Raw genomic sequence first — 18,278 nt, 5'->3', positions numbered from 1 at the left:
TATACTATTTTTCTTGATAATAGTATATTTTAGTTTGAAAATTTTCTGTATAACATTCTAAATTTTTTATAAAAGTATATTATTCTTAAAGTTAATGATCCTGACCTCTTATTTTTAATGACTCAAAAGGTAAGAAAATACTTTAAATATATTATGTCAACAAATCATCAATCAGGAAGATGATATTCATTAATAGTAATAAAAGGAACACATGTAGAACATACATAACAAACTTGCAAACTTATTTTTTTTACATTGCATAAACTTGAAAACGAAATTTGGAAAGTTGCACACAATGAACCACACCATATGAACGAAAGATGTTATTACACATCGATAGGGTTAACAAACAAATTGACATGTTCTTTTAACTTTGCTTTAGGATTTGTGTATCCATCTGATTCTTCTCGATAAATAATCATCATTATGGCAAATCCTACCACCTGATTAAGTAAAACTCTTGGAACTTTAGTTGGCCGAATTAACTCAAAGTTAATGTCTTTCCATGCTTCAATTATTTGCATTCTTAGCTTAGATGTTGCTATGTCTTTCGATACGTCGTGTTGATTCATGTAACATTCGATTGACGATGCTACATGCTCCCTTTCTTGTTCAATCTGTCGTGTTTTTCACATTGTAAGCTTACTCAATTCATGGAATCCTAATATGAATGTGATTCGTTTTAGTTACCTTGGATCCCGCAATGTCATTAATGAGTCTTCCAATGAGTCCAGCTGCTTTCATGATAGGAGGATCTTCAAATGCCCACTCAAAAGATTTGCTAAATTTGGATTCATTCCAATAAATGAAGCAACAGTTAAGTATAGAGCACCCGATGTGATCAATGCAACACTCATATATTCTTCGAGTGTTGGAATATATTTGTTATGAAGCCATCTTGCCTCTTTCATGTATGCATTCGACATCACCATCAACTGTTATAAATATCATAATCACTTACTAATAACACTTATACTAAGATGTAAATATTTCATTTTTTAATTAAAACAAATTATTAATCTTTTAAATGTTTAAATAACAAAAATGATTACCACTTCTTTGAAATATTGAACTCCATGCATCATTTCTCTTTCAGCACATTCTATTTCCAATACTTCAATATAATCATGAAGTGCATCATTAAAATACATTATATATTTGGGTAAATGATTTAAGTCATTTCTCTCCCACCTAAAAATGAAAATATATACCCATGAGTATTCATTTATCAATTTATTTATATATCTCTATAAAAACATAAATAAATTTAATATACCTGTTAATTACATCTTTGAAGATCACGAGTTCTTCCCAAGTACCATAAGCATCGTAAATATCATCCATCACACTTACAAATATTAACATCTTAGTAACCGTTTTTCTACCATATGCATATTCGGGCTCAAAGTACATTGCCAAAGCAAAAAAGTAACACTCCACCAACCTATCCCTTGAGAAAGGAAATTTGTTTACAATGTCTAAATTCTTCCACCACCTGTAACAAAAACGCATATTACAATTTATCTTTAAGTGGTAGTATTTACAATATATAATTATTAGAACCTTGTTAGTTCGGCCAATTCTATTTGGTACATTCTCTGTAGGACGTTGAAATCAAGTTTTGCAAATTCTAGCAATTTCTTAACATGGGTATTGCAATTCTCATAAAATGAGATGTAATTACGTGCATCTATCCTTATAAAACCCTTGAGCAAAGATTGGTTGAGAGCGTGAGTGACTTGTTGGACAAGGTGGGGATTAATGTGATCGAGGATATCACGATCATGCAACAACATAGTCTCAAATTGCTTTGTGGTGAAATTGAAAGCCTTTTCCAATATATCTTCCTCTCGGAACCTCAAATGTGAGGCCTCTAGTAAGCTTAACATCCCTATTATGTCATTTTTTATAGATGTATTGAACTCACCTTCTTTGTCCAAGAATTTCTTGAACATATCCCCTGTCAATTTGAGCAAACTATTATGGGCTTGTTTGATGTAAGGGTTAATGAGATTTTATCAAGTTTTGATATCAAAATCCAATATCAAAGCACATCTCTAATCAATAATTTTATCTATATAAATATTCAAATTACTCTCTACTTAAATATTTTATTTTATATTAATAAAAATTTATTTTAATATATATATAATAATATTTATTTACATTTTTTTAGGCGGGATGATAAGAAAAAAAATTAAAAAACCTATATATATATTTTTTTTCTTCTCATTTAAACAAATTTTTTTAGAAAAAAACATATAAAATCCAAAAAAAAACAGTAGATCAAACAATCTCATATAAATAGTGTTAGGATCGGGGACGCCCTTGGAGGACCGGGGTGTTTTTCCGGTTTCGGTAAGGGTGGCCTCTTACAACACACACAACTTGGTGATAGTCCGGTTAGAGACTAAAACCGTTCTCAGCACTGCACAACCTGTCACAGACTCTTGAACCGGGTTCAAGGGCGGAAATGTCTGTTTCAGGTTGAAGCAACGTTTGCGACTTTAGATGATGTTTAAGAAGGAGTCGGTTTAATAGAGGTGAGTGACCGGTTTTAGAAGAATGATTGGTTTGCGGTTTACGGTAAGAAAGAGCGGGAAATGAAAGCGAATGAAAGAACACGAGACAAGAAAATTTGTTTATGGATGTTCGGAGCAAACCCTCCTACGTCACCCCTTCTTCTCAGGTTATGAGAAGGATCTCCACTAACTCTTTAGAGTTACAATCACACTTCCGGTCGAGCCCAACTTCGCTACTCGCCGGTTACACCAAACTCACACTTTGATGTAATACAACTACTCAACACAATATCACACACAAAGAACTTCCGGTTTTAGGCAAACCGGCTTTTGAACATAACACTGTTTATCTCTCTAGACTTTAATGCTTTTATGATTTGTTTTCGTAATCCGTCACTTGCAGAACTCTCATTTAATGAAGACGATCCGTCTTCCTTTTATAGTTGAAGGTAGCTAACGGCTACTTTCTTCTCTCTCTTCTGGATTGGTTGATAGTCATCACGCCTGTTTGCAGGAAGATTGCTTGCACGCTTCAATTTCCTCAACACTTGGCATTCATGCAGGTGACTCTGAACAGATGATGACATAGCCGGTTTTTAGATTGATACACGTGTTGAACATCCGCTTCCGGTCGTCAGCATCGGATCACCAAGGCATCATTGCTTTCCTCCCATGCTTCTGATCGGATCCGATCTTCTTTTATTCTTTCGAGACACGTTTCTTCCGTCATGGTACGTCACTCTTGAGATTTGAATCTTCTGACTTTTGATCTGTACTTTCCGGTTTCTGTGTGTTGTGCATTATGATCCGGTTGGTGTGAAATCTTCTGTCTTGGCTAACCGGTTGCTTGAGAAAGTGAAGCCGGTTCCTGTGATCATTTATCTTGATCACTTGAAGCCGGTTTCTTTGAAGTGGTAGCGACCGGTTATTGATGCAGGGTTTCTGGTTCCGGTTTGTTAAGTACCTGCACATGAAATTCAGCTTCTGTTTAGTTTGTCTGGCCGGTTCCAAAATTAATCTACTTAATTTTTCTATCAATTTCTCCCTTTTTTATTATTTAGAATAAATATTCAAAAATTGTAATGTGTGGCCGGTTTTAAGAAAATTAACTTACTTAATTTTTCTATCAATTTCTCCCTTTTTGATTATTTAGAATAAATATTCAAAAATTGTAATGTGTGGCCGGTTTTAAGAATTTTGTTTTGAGAGAAACGTGTTTGAAAAACATGAGTTTGATTTTTGATAAGTGTATGTTTTGAATAAAAATAGGTGAGATTGTATGTTTGAAAAACATAGAAAGTATGTTTGAAAAACATAAAGGATAGCAAAGTAACCAAGTTCTGAAACACAGTAAAAACATAATTGTTCAAAATAATTATGGAAATAGAGTTTAAGGCTTGGATGATCCCCCCTTATCTTGCTCTTTTTCCAGCTCTTTCTCCAACCGTCTTCTTGCTTCTTCTTGCCGTGCTCTGTGTTCTCTGACGCGTCTGTCGGCATCGATCAGCACACCGGCCCATACACTTGAATGACCGGTGACCTTTTTCTTAAGGTTGAAGTTGGCGCAAATTGGTTTTGGCGGTGGAGGAGGTGGAACAGTCAGAGGTCTGAGGCTTGGAGTTGCTGCGGATTCTCCGGTTGTCCTTCTTTTCCGTCTGTTGAGTTCCTCCGGATCTTCTTCTTCTTCCTCATCAAGCGGTTCCGCATTTAGCGCAACCGGTTCGGCTGTTTTCAATTCTGCCCGCTTCATAACGTTTTTAATGGCACTTCGTTTCTTCTTGTTCTTGTTCCTTGTACTCATGGAGTGGGATGATTGACCCTGTACCGGTTCCTGAGCGTTAGCCTGCTCCTCTTCATTGCATTGTTGGGCAAGCTCATGATCTTTATCTTCAAGTTCCTTCTGTAGCCGTTCTCTTTCAATCTCTTCTTCTTGCAATTTCCGTGCGGTTTCAGCATCTTTTTCGATTTGAGTTTGGGTGAAGCCGACTTGAACCTTGGACATTTCCCCGATTTGAATTGCCATTGCTTGCAGCATGTCTAAGAGAGGAGCGGTTGCAGCTTTGACAGACTCGGAAATCATGGCTTTAACAGTTGATTGCATTGTAGTATCCATCATGGTTTGTAGAGAGCTTACCATTTTATCTTCAGCCACTGAGATTCTTTCGTCAGTTACTGCTTTAAAGTTTCCAAGGCATGAATCAGCTGTTTCCACCACTACTTGTTTGATTTGGTCGATGTCCAGAGCTTTAGCCGGTTGATAGGCTTCTTGTTCCAAGTTTTCAGAGGTGCCGGATGTTTCACCAGTTATAAAGAAAGGCTTACTCTGAAATAACTCAGGATTGTTGAATTGACGTTGGCAAGTATCCCACCATTTCTTGTCAAGACGATCGAAATTACGTACAAGCTTTTCTCGTACCCCAATAAATCTTTCGGCCATCTTCATTTCAATCGGTTCTAGATTCTTTCCTTGAATTTCTTGAAAGGCATTCTCAACTGCCTGTAACCGAACGTTTTCAAGGATTACCGGAGCTTTGGAAAACGCCGGTTGGATCAGATTGGTGTTGGCTAACTCGAGTGCCATCTCTTCTAGCTTGACAAGTGCGTCCCACTGCCTGTTTCCACTAAAACCTGGAAGCATGTCGGATAATTTGGTTTCGCATCGGAGCTTCACCCACCGGAGATATGGAGCTAGCGCTTCACTTGCACCTTTGTTCATGTCTTGAATGAATTCATCAAACAGCTCATTTTCTTGCTCTAAGGTGTATGGATATTCTTCTCCGGTTGTAGCTTCAGTCTGAGGGTCGATCTGCAACGTTCCCGTTCCGGTTTCAGTTATTTCTTCAACAAGAATCCCTTTGCCTTTGTCTACCTGAGATGGACCTTCTGGAGCTGTTTTGCCTCCTGCGGAACCGGAAGGTTCCCGTTCTTCAATGTTTTCCTCCTGAGCTGGAGATGCGGTTTCTGTTAGTTTGGTCGTCTCATCGACCGGTTGAACTTCTGTTGGATCAGGTATTTCATCCTGATTGTCTGGCTTTCGACGACTAGAGACATCGTCCTCTTCGGTTTCTCTTGTGATCTCTTGGACCACATTCTGAATTGCTTCTGAGGCATTCAAGCCCACATCGGCTAATACCTCTTCGGCTTGCTTACTTGGTGACTTGGAGGTTGCAGATTGAACATTTCCCTCTGCCTCCTCCTTTGAACTTGACTTGTTCTCCTCGCTCCCCGAGGATTCGGTTTGCTTTGGAGAATCGGATGGGATGGGAGTTGGGACAACGGTGTTGATTGGGATGGGTTGAAAAACATCTGCGGTTCTTTCCGGTGGATTGTCCGAGGAAAGCGTTTTCTCGGAGTCCGCCGGTTTCCTTGAGCTTTTCTTTGCTGATACCTTCTTCCTCCTTTTCGGTTCTGGTGGAGCTTCTGCCTCAACCGCTTTTCTTGACGGTTTCCTTTGTCTTGTTTCTTCTTCAACTGGAACCGATGAACTGGCTCCCTTAGATGATTTTGTTTTTGAGGTTTTTGGCTTTATTGTCTTCTCCGGTTTTTCTGCCACTGACTCAGAGTCAAGAATGTTGGAAATCGGAAGCGGTATGCCTTCACCTAGTTCCACATTAAGGAACTCAAGAATCTTGACGATTTGCATAGCATATGCCTGCACCCGGCCGTCTTTCTTGATCACCATTTGACAGAACTCTTCGTATAAAACGTATCCCCAGTCCACCTTGTCGCTGCGAACAATTGCTAACAGCATTCTGAGCTTAAGCTTTGTGAGATTATCGAAATTACCTCCCCTTCCTTGGAGCGATTTGGAGATGACGGTCACCAACCATCTGTATTCCGGTTTTAACTTGATTTTCCGACTGCTGTGGATCACCAGATCCTGACCTGAAAAGGATACAACCAACCGGGCAGCATTTGACTCTGCTTCGGTTAGGTCGAACTTTAGGTCTGAACCTGTGTTGGGTAGACCAAGAGCTTCGGCAAAGATTTCTTCAGTTATAAGGACGGCCTTCCCGTTAACAGTAGCCGAGATCTTTCTCTTCAACAGTGTCGCCGTCGCTAAGAACTCCGTCACCGCCGCCGGATAGATGGTGAACGGACCAGAAAGGAACTTCTCCAACCCAGATTCTCGAAGAAGTTGAAGAACAGCCTTGTTCTTGTCGTCAGCGTGCTCGTCAATGTCTGCGAAGTCAACCTGCAACATTCATTGAAACGGAGCTTTGCCTAGATCCATGATAGCTTTTGAGAGAAGAAGATGAAGATTGATGATTATCGGAGAGAAGAGATCTTTTGAAGTTCTGGAAATTTTAGAGAGAGAAAGCACGTGTGTTGAATGGGCTGATTTGAGTTTATATAGATGGCGGTTTCAAGCAGTTTTGAAGATGAACCGTCAACTCAATGTTTTTGGCGCCAACTTTCCCTCCAAAAGTTACTGCCGTAACTTTCGGCGGTAAAAGCGGAAATTCGATGGGCGGTAAATTTTGAGAGGTAAAACCATGGGCGGTTAAGATTTTTCAAATTTTTATTTTTGCTCGAAGTTCCGGTTTCTGCTTTAAGTTTTGTTAACTGGAGATTGTTAAGTTAACTTTAATTTTGAGTTTAAAAATCGGAAAGGAATACTTTGAATGAGAAAACCGGAGACTCGTTAAGAATTGAAAATATTTCATTAATATAGGAAATGGTTCACATATGAGCGGTTCTGGTCGTACAACAAAATGACCAGAAACCGGAAAGAAAGAGATTTATTCAGTGAACCACCCTCCTTCCAATCTCCTTTGATACCACCTGTCGATGGTGTTCTGAGGAGACCGTTCCTCAATCCTACACATACACTTATAGATAATGTCTATAGTGATGGTGTTGAAAGATCCAACCGGAACACCTTTTCCAAGGTTACGACGTTTGGACATGAGAAACCGGGTGATCTGAGGGGCGTAGCTGATCTTTCCCCTCTTACCGGTCATAAGCTGCTTCAGCTTATTGAAGAGATAGGTGGACCAGTTGATGTCGGTTTCGCGAATGATGGCTATCATAATATCGAATGCCTCCCGGCTGTAGTTCTGGTTGGGCATTCGGCCTATGATAGACCGTTGGACCAAATCTTGAAAGACTTGGTAATGGGGAGCGAGGTCTTCTTTCTTCCCAAAATCCTTAACAGGAGCGTAGGAAGAGGAGAAGATCTTGAAAAAGATTTCCTTAGCCGGTAGATGCGGTGTCGGAAAATCAGAGAAACCTTCCGTTGGAAGGTGAAAGAATGTGGCAAATTCTTCCTCAGAAAACTGGAGGAACTGACCGTCGATGATGGTGCGAATGCTGCCATCATCCAGAACGTGACCATTGTTGAAAAATTCGCACACCTCATCTACGAGGATGAGGTCCGAACCCTTGAGGAAGCCTTGCAGGCCAGAAGCTATGATATGCTGAAAGATGCATTCATAGTAAGAACTGTATTTGATGTCCTCAAAGTCGATGATCAGGGTGTTTCTAATCTCAGCAGACATGATGATGAATAGTGAATAAGACTTAGGAGAGTTCTTGAGCTTTTGAATTTGTAGAGAGAGGAATGCTTGAAGGCGTGATTTGTAAAATGGAAGTTGAACCCCTTTTTATAGCCTAGAATGAATGAGAGCATTTAATGCAAGGATTTGAAAATCTAGCCGTTTATGCTTAGTCATTAATGATTTTGTGATTTTCCAAGAGAATAAAAGCAAGTCTTGTCAAATCAAGTCAGGCATGCTTTGAAGTTTATCTTTCCAAGAGTGTAATGATTTATTTTGATACGACGCATTGAATGTTATAGATTTTGACTTAAAAAGGAAGAAAATCTGTCTCATTAATTGAAGTACAAAAACCGGTAGTACAGCAAAAGTACCGGTTTTGTAAGGAAAGTTAAAAGAAAGAAAGGAAAGGCAGGTTTAGACATTTGATGACTCAGCCGCTTGAGCGTTTGAGGCCTCAGCCGCTTGAATTCTTCTGGCTTTAACCGCTTCCCACCGGTCGATCATCTCTTGTACTCGTTCCTTGGTGAGTACGTGCCTTGGGTGCAAGGTGACGAAGGCTCCGGTGTGAATCTCCAGACTTGCGCAGAAACCGCTCAGCTGAGGAGCGTATCCGGTTTTGTTGGAGAGAATCATCTTCTTTAGGTTGCTGAAGATGATCCAGGACCAGTTAACCGGTGTCCCAACCGTTACAGCGATCATCATCTCGAAGACCCTTTGAGTGTAATAGTAACTTTTCTCTCTGCACAAGACAGATTTTCCCAGAATCTCGCAGAGAATCTGGTACTTGTGAGAAAGTTGACTCTTAGCACCCCAGGGTTTAACCGGGATGTTAGATCTAGAGAACCGGCGACACATCTCTTCCATTGTCACCGAGGAATAGGTTAGGTCGGTTACCCCTTCATTGGGTAAACCGCAGTAGACAGCGAAATCCGTCTCGCTGAAAAGGAATTTTTGACCGTAAACCTGTGCGACGAGTATATCTCGATGCACTTCTTTCACGGTTTCGAACAGTTCTTCGACTACAAGGTAGTCGATGATGAACCTGTTCTCAAGGAAGCTTCTTAACCCACTCCTTTCAATGGCTAAGAACATTTCCCTGACTTCATGATCCTCATATTGGTAGATTGATTCAAAATCTGCCAATAGAATCTTCTTGGCTAGAGGGTTGGAGTTCATGTTTGTTTTTGAGAGAGAAAGATGATTTTATCTCAAGAGTTATGCTTGTGAATAGTGAACTTGTGATGTTTTGACAAGGATTAAGCATGGTTTATATAGCCTGGGGATTCGGCTTGGTCTTTAATGAAGTTAAGCATGCCTGATGATGTCATCAGCTATTAAGTAGACTTAACTTGTTGAAGTAACTAATGGTTATTTCCAAGGTAAATCTAATAATTACTAAGATAGCAATGATGAACAATATCTATTGACAAGATGTAAGTCTCCCTCTCTTGATGATGGACACATGTCGTCATCTCGATTGTGGTAGACTTGTTTTTAATTAATTACAGGCTTCATTTTTCAAAACATGCACGAAAACTCGGTCTGTCATCTCAGGTTAACCGGAAAAGTTCATCTCGTCAGACCAAAGTGCATATGTACTGAGCGGTTTTCCAAGACCGGTTTTAGTAGGATATTTCCGTTTATGAAGAAAAGTTGATAAATATCAACAGTTGTTCAACTTTGGATTTGTTTTATCCACTTCAACCTGGTTATTTCAACCATTTAGTAAACATACATTTGATTTGAAATAATGAGATAATCAGGCATAACTGGAGACTTCCTCCCGGTTAGCATATTTGATTTATTAATGGCCTATTTGAATATGGTTTGAGAAGCTTTAGCTTCTCCCTGAACACATATCCCGGTTTTGTATATAAGCATGCATCATGATTATATCAATTGATTTAAATTAGTAAGACCCAAGATATTTCGAAAATGTGAGAACTTAGCTTCCTGTAGCGGTTTCGTGAAGATGTCCGCTACTTGTTGCTCGGTCGACACATATTCCAGCCGGATGTGTTTCTCCTGAACATGCTCCCGGATGAAATGGTGTCGGATGTCGATATGCTTTGTTCTTGAGTGCAACACCGGGTTATATGTGATCGCTATGGCGCTGGTGTTGTCACAGAAGATTGGAGACTCCTTTGCTTCTATTCCGAAGTCCCTGAGTTGCTGTTGAATCCAGAGGAGTTGTGCACAGCAGCTCCCAGCCGCTAAGTACTCCGCCTCTGCGGTTGACGTTGCAACGGACGTTTGTTTCTTGCTGCTCCAGGTGACTAACCGGTCACCCAGAAACTGACATGTTCCACTTGTACTCTTTCGGTCGATTTTGCAACCCGCGTAATCGGCATCTGAGTAGCTTATTAGATTGAAACTCGAGTCTTTTGGATACCAGAGTCCCACTTCTTGAGTTCCCTTCAGATATTTCAAGATTCTCTTAGCCGCCGTATAATGAGATTGCTTTGGGCTTGCTTGGAATCTTCCGCACACTCCAACCGCAAACAGGATATCAGGTCGGCTAGCTGTGAGATATAACAACGATCCGATCATTCCTCGATATGTTGTGATGTCAACGGCTTGACCATCATCATCTTTGTCCAGCTTCACGGAAGAACTCATTGGCGTAGCCGCTTCGGCACATGTATCCATCCCAAATCTCTTCAGCAGTTCGGCTGTATACTTTGGTTGGCTAATAAAGATTCCGGCTTCCATCTGCTTAACCTGAAGTTCTAGAAAGAAGCTCATTTCCCCCATCATACTCATTTGAAATCTATCAGTCATCATTTTCGAAAATTTGTCACATAACTTTGGATCGGTTGACCCGAATATGATATCATCAACATAAATTTGAACAAGTAAAATTTGCTCCTTTCTTTCAAATTTAAAGAGGGTTTTGTCTACTGAACCGATTGTAAATTTGTGATCAAATAGAAATTGAGTCAAAGTATCATACCAAGCTCTTGGAGCTTGTTTCAAACCGTATAGGGCCTTATTCAGCCGGTAAACGTGATTTTCATGTTCTGGATTTTTAAAACCTGGAGGTTGATTAACATACACCTCTTCATTTATTTTACCGTTTAGAAAAGCGCTTTTTACATCCATTTGATAAACTTTGAACTTTTTGAAAGCTGCATATGCTAAAAATATTCTGATGGCCTCAAGTCTGGCTACAGGGGCGAATGATTCTTCAAAATCAATGCCTTCTTCCTGCTTATAGCCTTGAGCCACTAACCGGGCTTTGTTCCTCGTAACTAAACCGTCTTCATTGAGTTTATTTCTGAATACCCATCGTGTGCCTATAACCGGTTTATTTTTCGGTCTAGGAACTAGGTACCAGACTTTATTTCTCTCAAACTCGTTTAATTCCTCTTGCATTGCCAAGATCCAATCTGGATCTGACAGTGCTTCATCCACCTTTTTCGGCTCAATTTGTGATATGAAAGCAGAGTTTCCATAGTGATCCAAATTTTGTTGCCTAGTTCGGACGGGTGAGGATATGTTACCTATTACTAGTTCAAGAGGATGATTTTTGTTCCTTCTGAGGTTAATCCGAGATGTGTCTACCAAACTTTCGGCTGGCTGATCAAGGTTAGACTGATCGGTAGGTTGGACAGAGTCAGACCGACCGATTTCTTCAGTAGAAACTGAATCGTCAACTTTCTGCGGTAAGGCAGCTTGATCAGGTTGAATTTCAACATCAACCGCTTGGTCCTTGACAAAACGTCTAAAAACCGGGACCTCGTCTTCATCATCAGAATAGATATTGAAATTTTCCATTCTGTTGTGAAGGTCGAAGGGTAATGCAGTGTTTCGCTCAACCGATTCATCGAAAACAACGTGTGCGGTTTCTTCAACTGTTAAAGTCCTAGTATTGTATACTCTGTAGGCTTTACTCACAGCTGAATATCCCAACATTATTCCCTCATCGGATTTAGCATCAAAAGCGGTCAAGTACTTCTTGCCGTTATTGTGAACAAAACATTTACTACCGAAAATTCGAAAATACCGTACATTTGGAATTTTATCAAAATAAATTTCAAAAGGAGTTTTCGAAAACCGTTTAGTCACTAGAGATCGATTTTGTGTATAACAAGCGGTGTTGATAGCTTCAGCCCAAAACTTTTGAGCGATACCCGAATCGGCTATCATTGACCTTGCGGCTTCCTTGAGAGTTCGGTTTCTTCTCTCAGCCAGGCCGTTTTGTTGAGGAGTTCTGGCACTAGACAACTCGTGCCTAATACCGGAATCATCAAGAAAAGTAGTTAAGTTACTGTTAATAAACTCAGTTCCTCTATCACTTCTAATTTTGTTTACTCGAATAGATTTTTCATTTTGTATTCTTAAAATCAGTTTAATCAAGTTTGAAGTAGCTTGATTCTTAGAAGCTAGGAAAGTAACCCAAGTAAATTTAGAGTAATCATCAATAACTACCATAGTATAATGCATGCCTCCTAAACTAGTTACTCTAACCGGACCGAACAAGTCCATATGCAACAGTTCTAAACATCTTTCAGATTGATAATTTCCTTTACTTTTAAAAGATGATTTCACTTGTTTTCCCATTTGACATGCAGCACATACTTTATCTTTTGAGAATTTAATATCTGGAAAACCGTGAACCAGTTCCTTGGAACAAATAAAGTTAATCGTTTTGAAATTCAAGTGATTTAACCGTTTATGCCAAAGCCAATTTGGATCATTTCCGGCTATCATACACACAGGTTTTTCGAAATCAGTTTTCCAGTTCACTTTATAAATGTTTCCTATCCGGTTACCAGTTAATAGAGTTTCATCATTTTGATTTTTGACTAAACATGAGTTTTTATGAAATTCAACCTTATAGCCCACATCACACATTTGGCTTATGCTTAGTAAATTAAAGCTTAGCTTTTCTACCAATAACACATTATTTATGGATAGTTCACCATGGACAATCTTACCCTTGCCCACGGTTTTACCTTTTGAGTTATCCCCGAATGTGATGAATGCTCCGGTTTCGTACTTGATGTCGGTCAGTAGCTCTTTATTTCCGGTCATGTGCCTTGAGCATCCGCTGTCCAAGTACCATTCAGAATTCTTTAACCGATTGCTCCTCCTAACCTGCAACAAACAATTATTTACAACTTTTTGGTACCCACATTTAGTTGGGTCCATGGTTGATTAGTCCCTTTGGGATCCAGACTTGAATTAGTCGGATCACTTTCCCGGTTGCTGTTTTGATAATGTTTGGCTTAACTTCTTGACGGTTGCTCAAGAATGCCTTATGTGGTGATGGACTTCTTTGATGTCGATTTTTGTTATTTTTATTCGGTTTCCGGTTGGCTTTCCTTTTCTCAGGATGAAGCCATTTTTCAGATTCGTTGGGACCTACATACTTAAGCGTTTCTTCCGGTTTTAGGTCATTTTCGGTTTGTGAGCTTTTGACAAATTTTATAAATGGAAGATTGTTTTTCGTCAGTTTCATCCCGTTAGATTGTTTTGTTTCATTTTGTTTACTAGGATCATAACTGATACCATATCTACATTTCGGATGTCGTTTATAGTTACACATTTGTTTCACTGCTTGCCGTGATCTCTCCCACGCAGCCGTGACGTACATTGTTCGTTCATCGGTTTCCATTTCCGGTTGAACTGTCTCCTCATTATCTGAGAATAGTTCATCCGGTTCATGTGTTTTGATCTCATATGTTTTATCATTTTCATCATTTATTTGTTCGGTTTTAGGTTCTACAGACGTTGGCATATACGCAGATATATTTCTGAACTCAGCAACCATTTGGTTGAGTGCAGAAACTAGATCTTCTTTAGTGAATTTATCAGAAGAGAAATCAAATACCTCTTCGTCGTTTGCCATGAAGCATGTTACTTTCTCTTCACCGTCTTCATTGTCGGAATATGCCCACTCGCTTCCACCATCGGATGCAATGAGAGCTTTTTGGATCTCCTTTCCTTCATTAGCATGTTGATCATCATTTCTTCGGTAGTCGTTTCGTTGGTTATTGTTGTTTCCCCGATAATTGTTTCCTTGATAATTGTTTCCTTGATACCGGTTGCCTTGATAATTATTCCCTTGATAATTTCCTTGATAATTTCCTTCCGGTTTTCTATCATCTCTTCTTGGTTTTCTACACTCTGACCTGAAATGTCAAAACCATCACAGTTATAGCATCTTTTATTTGATTTATCTACATAGTTATAATTAAAATCATTATTAGATGGTGGTTGGCTCTTCTTCATGAATTTCCCGAATTTCTGGGCTAGCATCGCCATCACATCGTCGGTTATTTGATCAGTGTTTTTGACTGGAGCCGGTGCGGTTGATACTGGACCCGCCGGTTCCACCGATGTGACCAAGACTCTTGTTGCGGTTGATGTAGATGTTTCATCTTCGATCCGAGAGTTGATCTCGAATTCGTAGGCTTTCAAATCCTCAAACACATCATGCAACTTCATCTGCCCAAGGGTGCTAGACTCCCTCATCACCATGGTCTTGATATCCCACGTGCTTGGCAGTGATCTTAGAGCTTTAATGATCACTTCTCGGTTGTCATATTTCTTTCCGAGTGTCTGAAGCTCGCTTACTACGCTGGTGAACCGGTTGCTAAATTCTTTCATATTTTCTCCCGGTTTCATCCTTATGTTTTCATACTTCTGCGTAGCCACCAAGATTTTATTCTCTTTGGTTCTTTCGTTTCCCTCGTGGATCTGGATAATCGTTTCCCAGGCTTCCTTTGCATTTTCGCACTCTGATATTTTGTTCAAAGTGTTGTTATCTATGGCTTTATAGATGTGCCTCATGCAATGGTTGTCCAGGTTGCTTCTTCTCCGATCTTCACTCGTCCACTGGCTTTCCTCCTTGTTGATCTTGATCGGTCCTTCTTTCAGGACTCGACTCATCTCATCATCCAATGTTATCAGATGTAGATACATCTGTTTCTTCCAACTGCTAAATGCTTCGCTGTTTAGCATTGGCGGCTTATCGCTGTGAGTCATGCTTCCCACCATTTTGGTTGCTTGAGTGCTAAGAACCTCGCTCTGATACCACTTGTTAGGATCGGGGACGCCCTTGGAGGACCGGGGTGTTTTTCCGGTTTCGGTAAGGGTGGCCTCTTACAACACACACAACTTGGTGATAGTCCGGTTAGAGACTAAAACCGTTCTCAGCACTGCACAACCTGTCACAGACTCTTGAACCGGGTTCAAGGGCGGAAATGTCTGTTTCAGGTTGAAGCAACGTTTGCGACTTTAGATGATGTTTAAGAAGGAGTCGGTTTAATAGAGGTGAGTGACCGGTTTTAGAAGAATGATTGGTTTGCGGTTTACGGTAAGAAAGAGCGGGAAATGAAAGCGAATGAAAGAACACGAGACAAGAAAATTTGTTTATGGATGTTCGGAGCAAACCCTCCTACGTCACCCCTTCTTCTCAGGTTATGAGAAGGATCTCCACTAACTCTTTAGAGTTACAATCACACTTCCGGTCGAGCCCAACTTCGCTACTCGCCGGTTACACCAAACTCACACTTTGATGTAATACAACTACTCAACACAATATCACACACAAAGAACTTCCGGTTTTAGGCAAACCGGCTTTTGAACATAACACTGTTTATCTCTCTAGACTTTAATGCTTTTATGATTTGTTTTCGTAATCCGTCACTTGCAGAACTCTCATTTAATGAAGACGATCCGTCTTCCTTTTATAGCTGAAGGTAGCTAACGGCTACTTTCTTCTCTCTCTTCTGGATTGGTTGATAGTCATCACGCCTGTTTGCAGGAAGATTGCTTGCACGCTTCAATTTCCTCAACACTTGGCATTCATGCAGGTGACTCTGAACAGATGATGACATAGCCGGTTTTTAGATTGATACACGTGTTGAACATCCGCTTCCGGTCGTCAGCATCGGATCACCAAGGCATCATTGCTTTCCTCCCATGCTTCTGATCGGATCCGATCTTCTTTTATTCTTTCGAGACACGTTTCTTCCGTCATGGTACGTCACTCTTGAGATTTGAATCTTCTGACTTTTGATCTGTACTTTCCGGTTTCTGTGTGTTGTGCATTATGATCCGGTTGGTGTGAAATCTTCTGTCTTGGCTAACCGGTTGCTTGAGAAAGTGAAGCCGGTTCCTGTGATCATTTATCTTGATCACTTGAAGCCGGTTTCTTTGAAGTGGTAGCGACCGGTTATTGATGCAGGGTTTCTGGTTCCGGTTTGTTAAGTACCTGCACATGAAATTCAGCTTCTGTTTAGTTTGTCTGGCCGGTTCCAAAATTAATCTACTTAATTTTTCTATCAAATAGAAATAAAAAAGAATAATTAAGTAAACACTTACCAGAAGAAACATTATATCCTTGTTGTCTTAGTAACCGAAAGTGAAGAGCGCAAGTATGCAGATTATTATCATTGTTCATTTGTTGACCATCCATATACATGAATTGGAGAACTTGTTCGATCTCAGTTTCAAAATGATAATTTATACCAAGTCATTGAATCACATCAATAAAGTTTAACTTCTCAGATGTACTCATCATGTTAAAACGAGGGGACGTGAGTTTTTTCCTTATCATTTCTTTCAATTCGTTGTAAACTTGATTTCTTGTGTCATTGTCCTATATATTATATAATAATAATATGTATAAAAACTAAGAAAATGAAGAAAAGAGTTCCATAGAATTAAATGGTTAGTTGATTACAAATATATATATATACTTACCGATGATGAAGAATCATCAGTAGAAGCATATTTAAGAAAATGATCTCCCCAGATAGATGCAGAGAATTTGGCTATGGGACGAACAACTCCACTCATCACATCCACTGTCTTAGTCGTCATCTCTTTCTTTCACTCAATCACTCAAATATATCATTCTCTAACTTGTCAACATTGTTTGCTCTTATATATAAGCTTCAGCATTTTTAATTAATTTTAATTAAGTTAGTTCTCAATTTATTATTTATTTATATCCTAAGTACGAAGACCATCTTTATCCATGACCCAAAAATGGATCAATGTTAGGTTATGGTTGATCTTATCAATTTATCATGACCAAATATTTGGTCATTTCATGACAAATACCAAAATTATGTCATTGGGTCTTGGTTTTGTCAAATCAGGACAAAAATCACTACCAAAGTCATCCAATCATATGTTGTCGTTTGTCCGCATCTAATTGTTGCCTAAACTTTCTTTATCTTTTATCTTTAAAAACCAATTTTAATATTATTTATAATTAAATATATATATATATATATATATTAAAATTCATAATTTTTTGAGATCTATAAACAGAAACCACTCTTGCTATATTTCGGAGCAAAAAAAAAATCATCATTTTCTCCATTTTTACTATTTATCCTCCTTGGCTTAAAAATTAAATATTATTATATTTAAAAATTAGAAATTAAATATTATTATTATATTTAAAAATTATTTATTATTTTTTTAATTAATGATCAAGATTTTGTTGGTCATAGATAAGCACAATGACCAAAATCTTGATCATAAAGCTCTTTTCATGATCATGACTATGATTGTGACCAAAAAATGGGTAATGGATAAGAATGCTCTAAGTACTTACTCTTAGAGCTCGTATATAATATATATGTGGAGTGTCGTACTCGTTCTCATAGTACTCGTTCTCATATTAATAAAAATATGAGAAATGATAATATCAACGAATGAGTAGCGAAAGCAAGGCCACGAATCTACGTGGCCTTGCCAGCTAGGAGAGAGAAAAAAAAATGAAAATAAAAAAGAAAAACGTTTCAGTTTCCCCTTCTTATATATATTTTGTTAATAATTAATTTTTATCGTTCAATAATTCATTTTTATTAATTTTAAAATATATATATCAATACATATATATATTATTTAATTTATTTATATATTTTAAAATAATAATAATAGAGAATAAATTAAATTAATTAATCTCTAATTATAAAATAGGTAAATATATATTCCAAAATATTTTTTATTTAAAATAAATTAATTCTTATCAAATCAAATGAGGTGCAAGAATGTAAAACAGTGGAGGTTAAATGCAATTACTAAAATTTAATAAAATCATCAAATAATCATTCAAATTTTCACGGTGACTTCAAATACGAATTGGTGTGAGTTTCATAACAATGAGTAATGAGTAATAAATGAGAGCAAGTTAACAAATTTAGAGAGATCTTTACTCAAAATTCTGAGCGACGATAAAATTTGTCTTTGTCCATGGTTGGTAAACAAAGTTGGGAGTATGTTTTGT

General features: G+C 38.6%; 1 protein-coding gene across 1 annotated transcript; it reads right to left on the bottom strand.

Moving 5' to 3' along the window:
* Positions 1 to 740: 740 nt before the first annotated feature.
* LOC124912712 (sesquiterpene synthase 2-like) lies at positions 741 to 16,858 on the bottom strand. Its single transcript, XM_047453363.1, has 8 exons — positions 16,739 to 16,858; positions 6,175 to 6,402; positions 5,673 to 5,763; positions 5,229 to 5,423; positions 1,564 to 1,960; positions 1,277 to 1,495; positions 1,053 to 1,191; positions 741 to 935 (listed from the first exon to the last, which is right to left on the bottom strand). Exons 1-8 carry the CDS (start codon positions 16,856 to 16,858, stop codon positions 741 to 743), a joined length of 1,584 nt encoding a protein of 527 aa, XP_047309319.1.
* Between the last annotated feature and the right edge of the window lie 1,420 nt (positions 16,859 to 18,278).

Source organism: Impatiens glandulifera, chromosome 8, assembly GCF_907164915.1.
Source record: "Impatiens glandulifera chromosome 8, dImpGla2.1, whole genome shotgun sequence".
In the NCBI taxonomy this organism is placed as follows: domain Eukaryota; kingdom Viridiplantae; phylum Streptophyta; class Magnoliopsida; order Ericales; family Balsaminaceae; genus Impatiens; species Impatiens glandulifera.
This window is presented reverse-complemented; position numbering and strand designations above follow the sequence as displayed.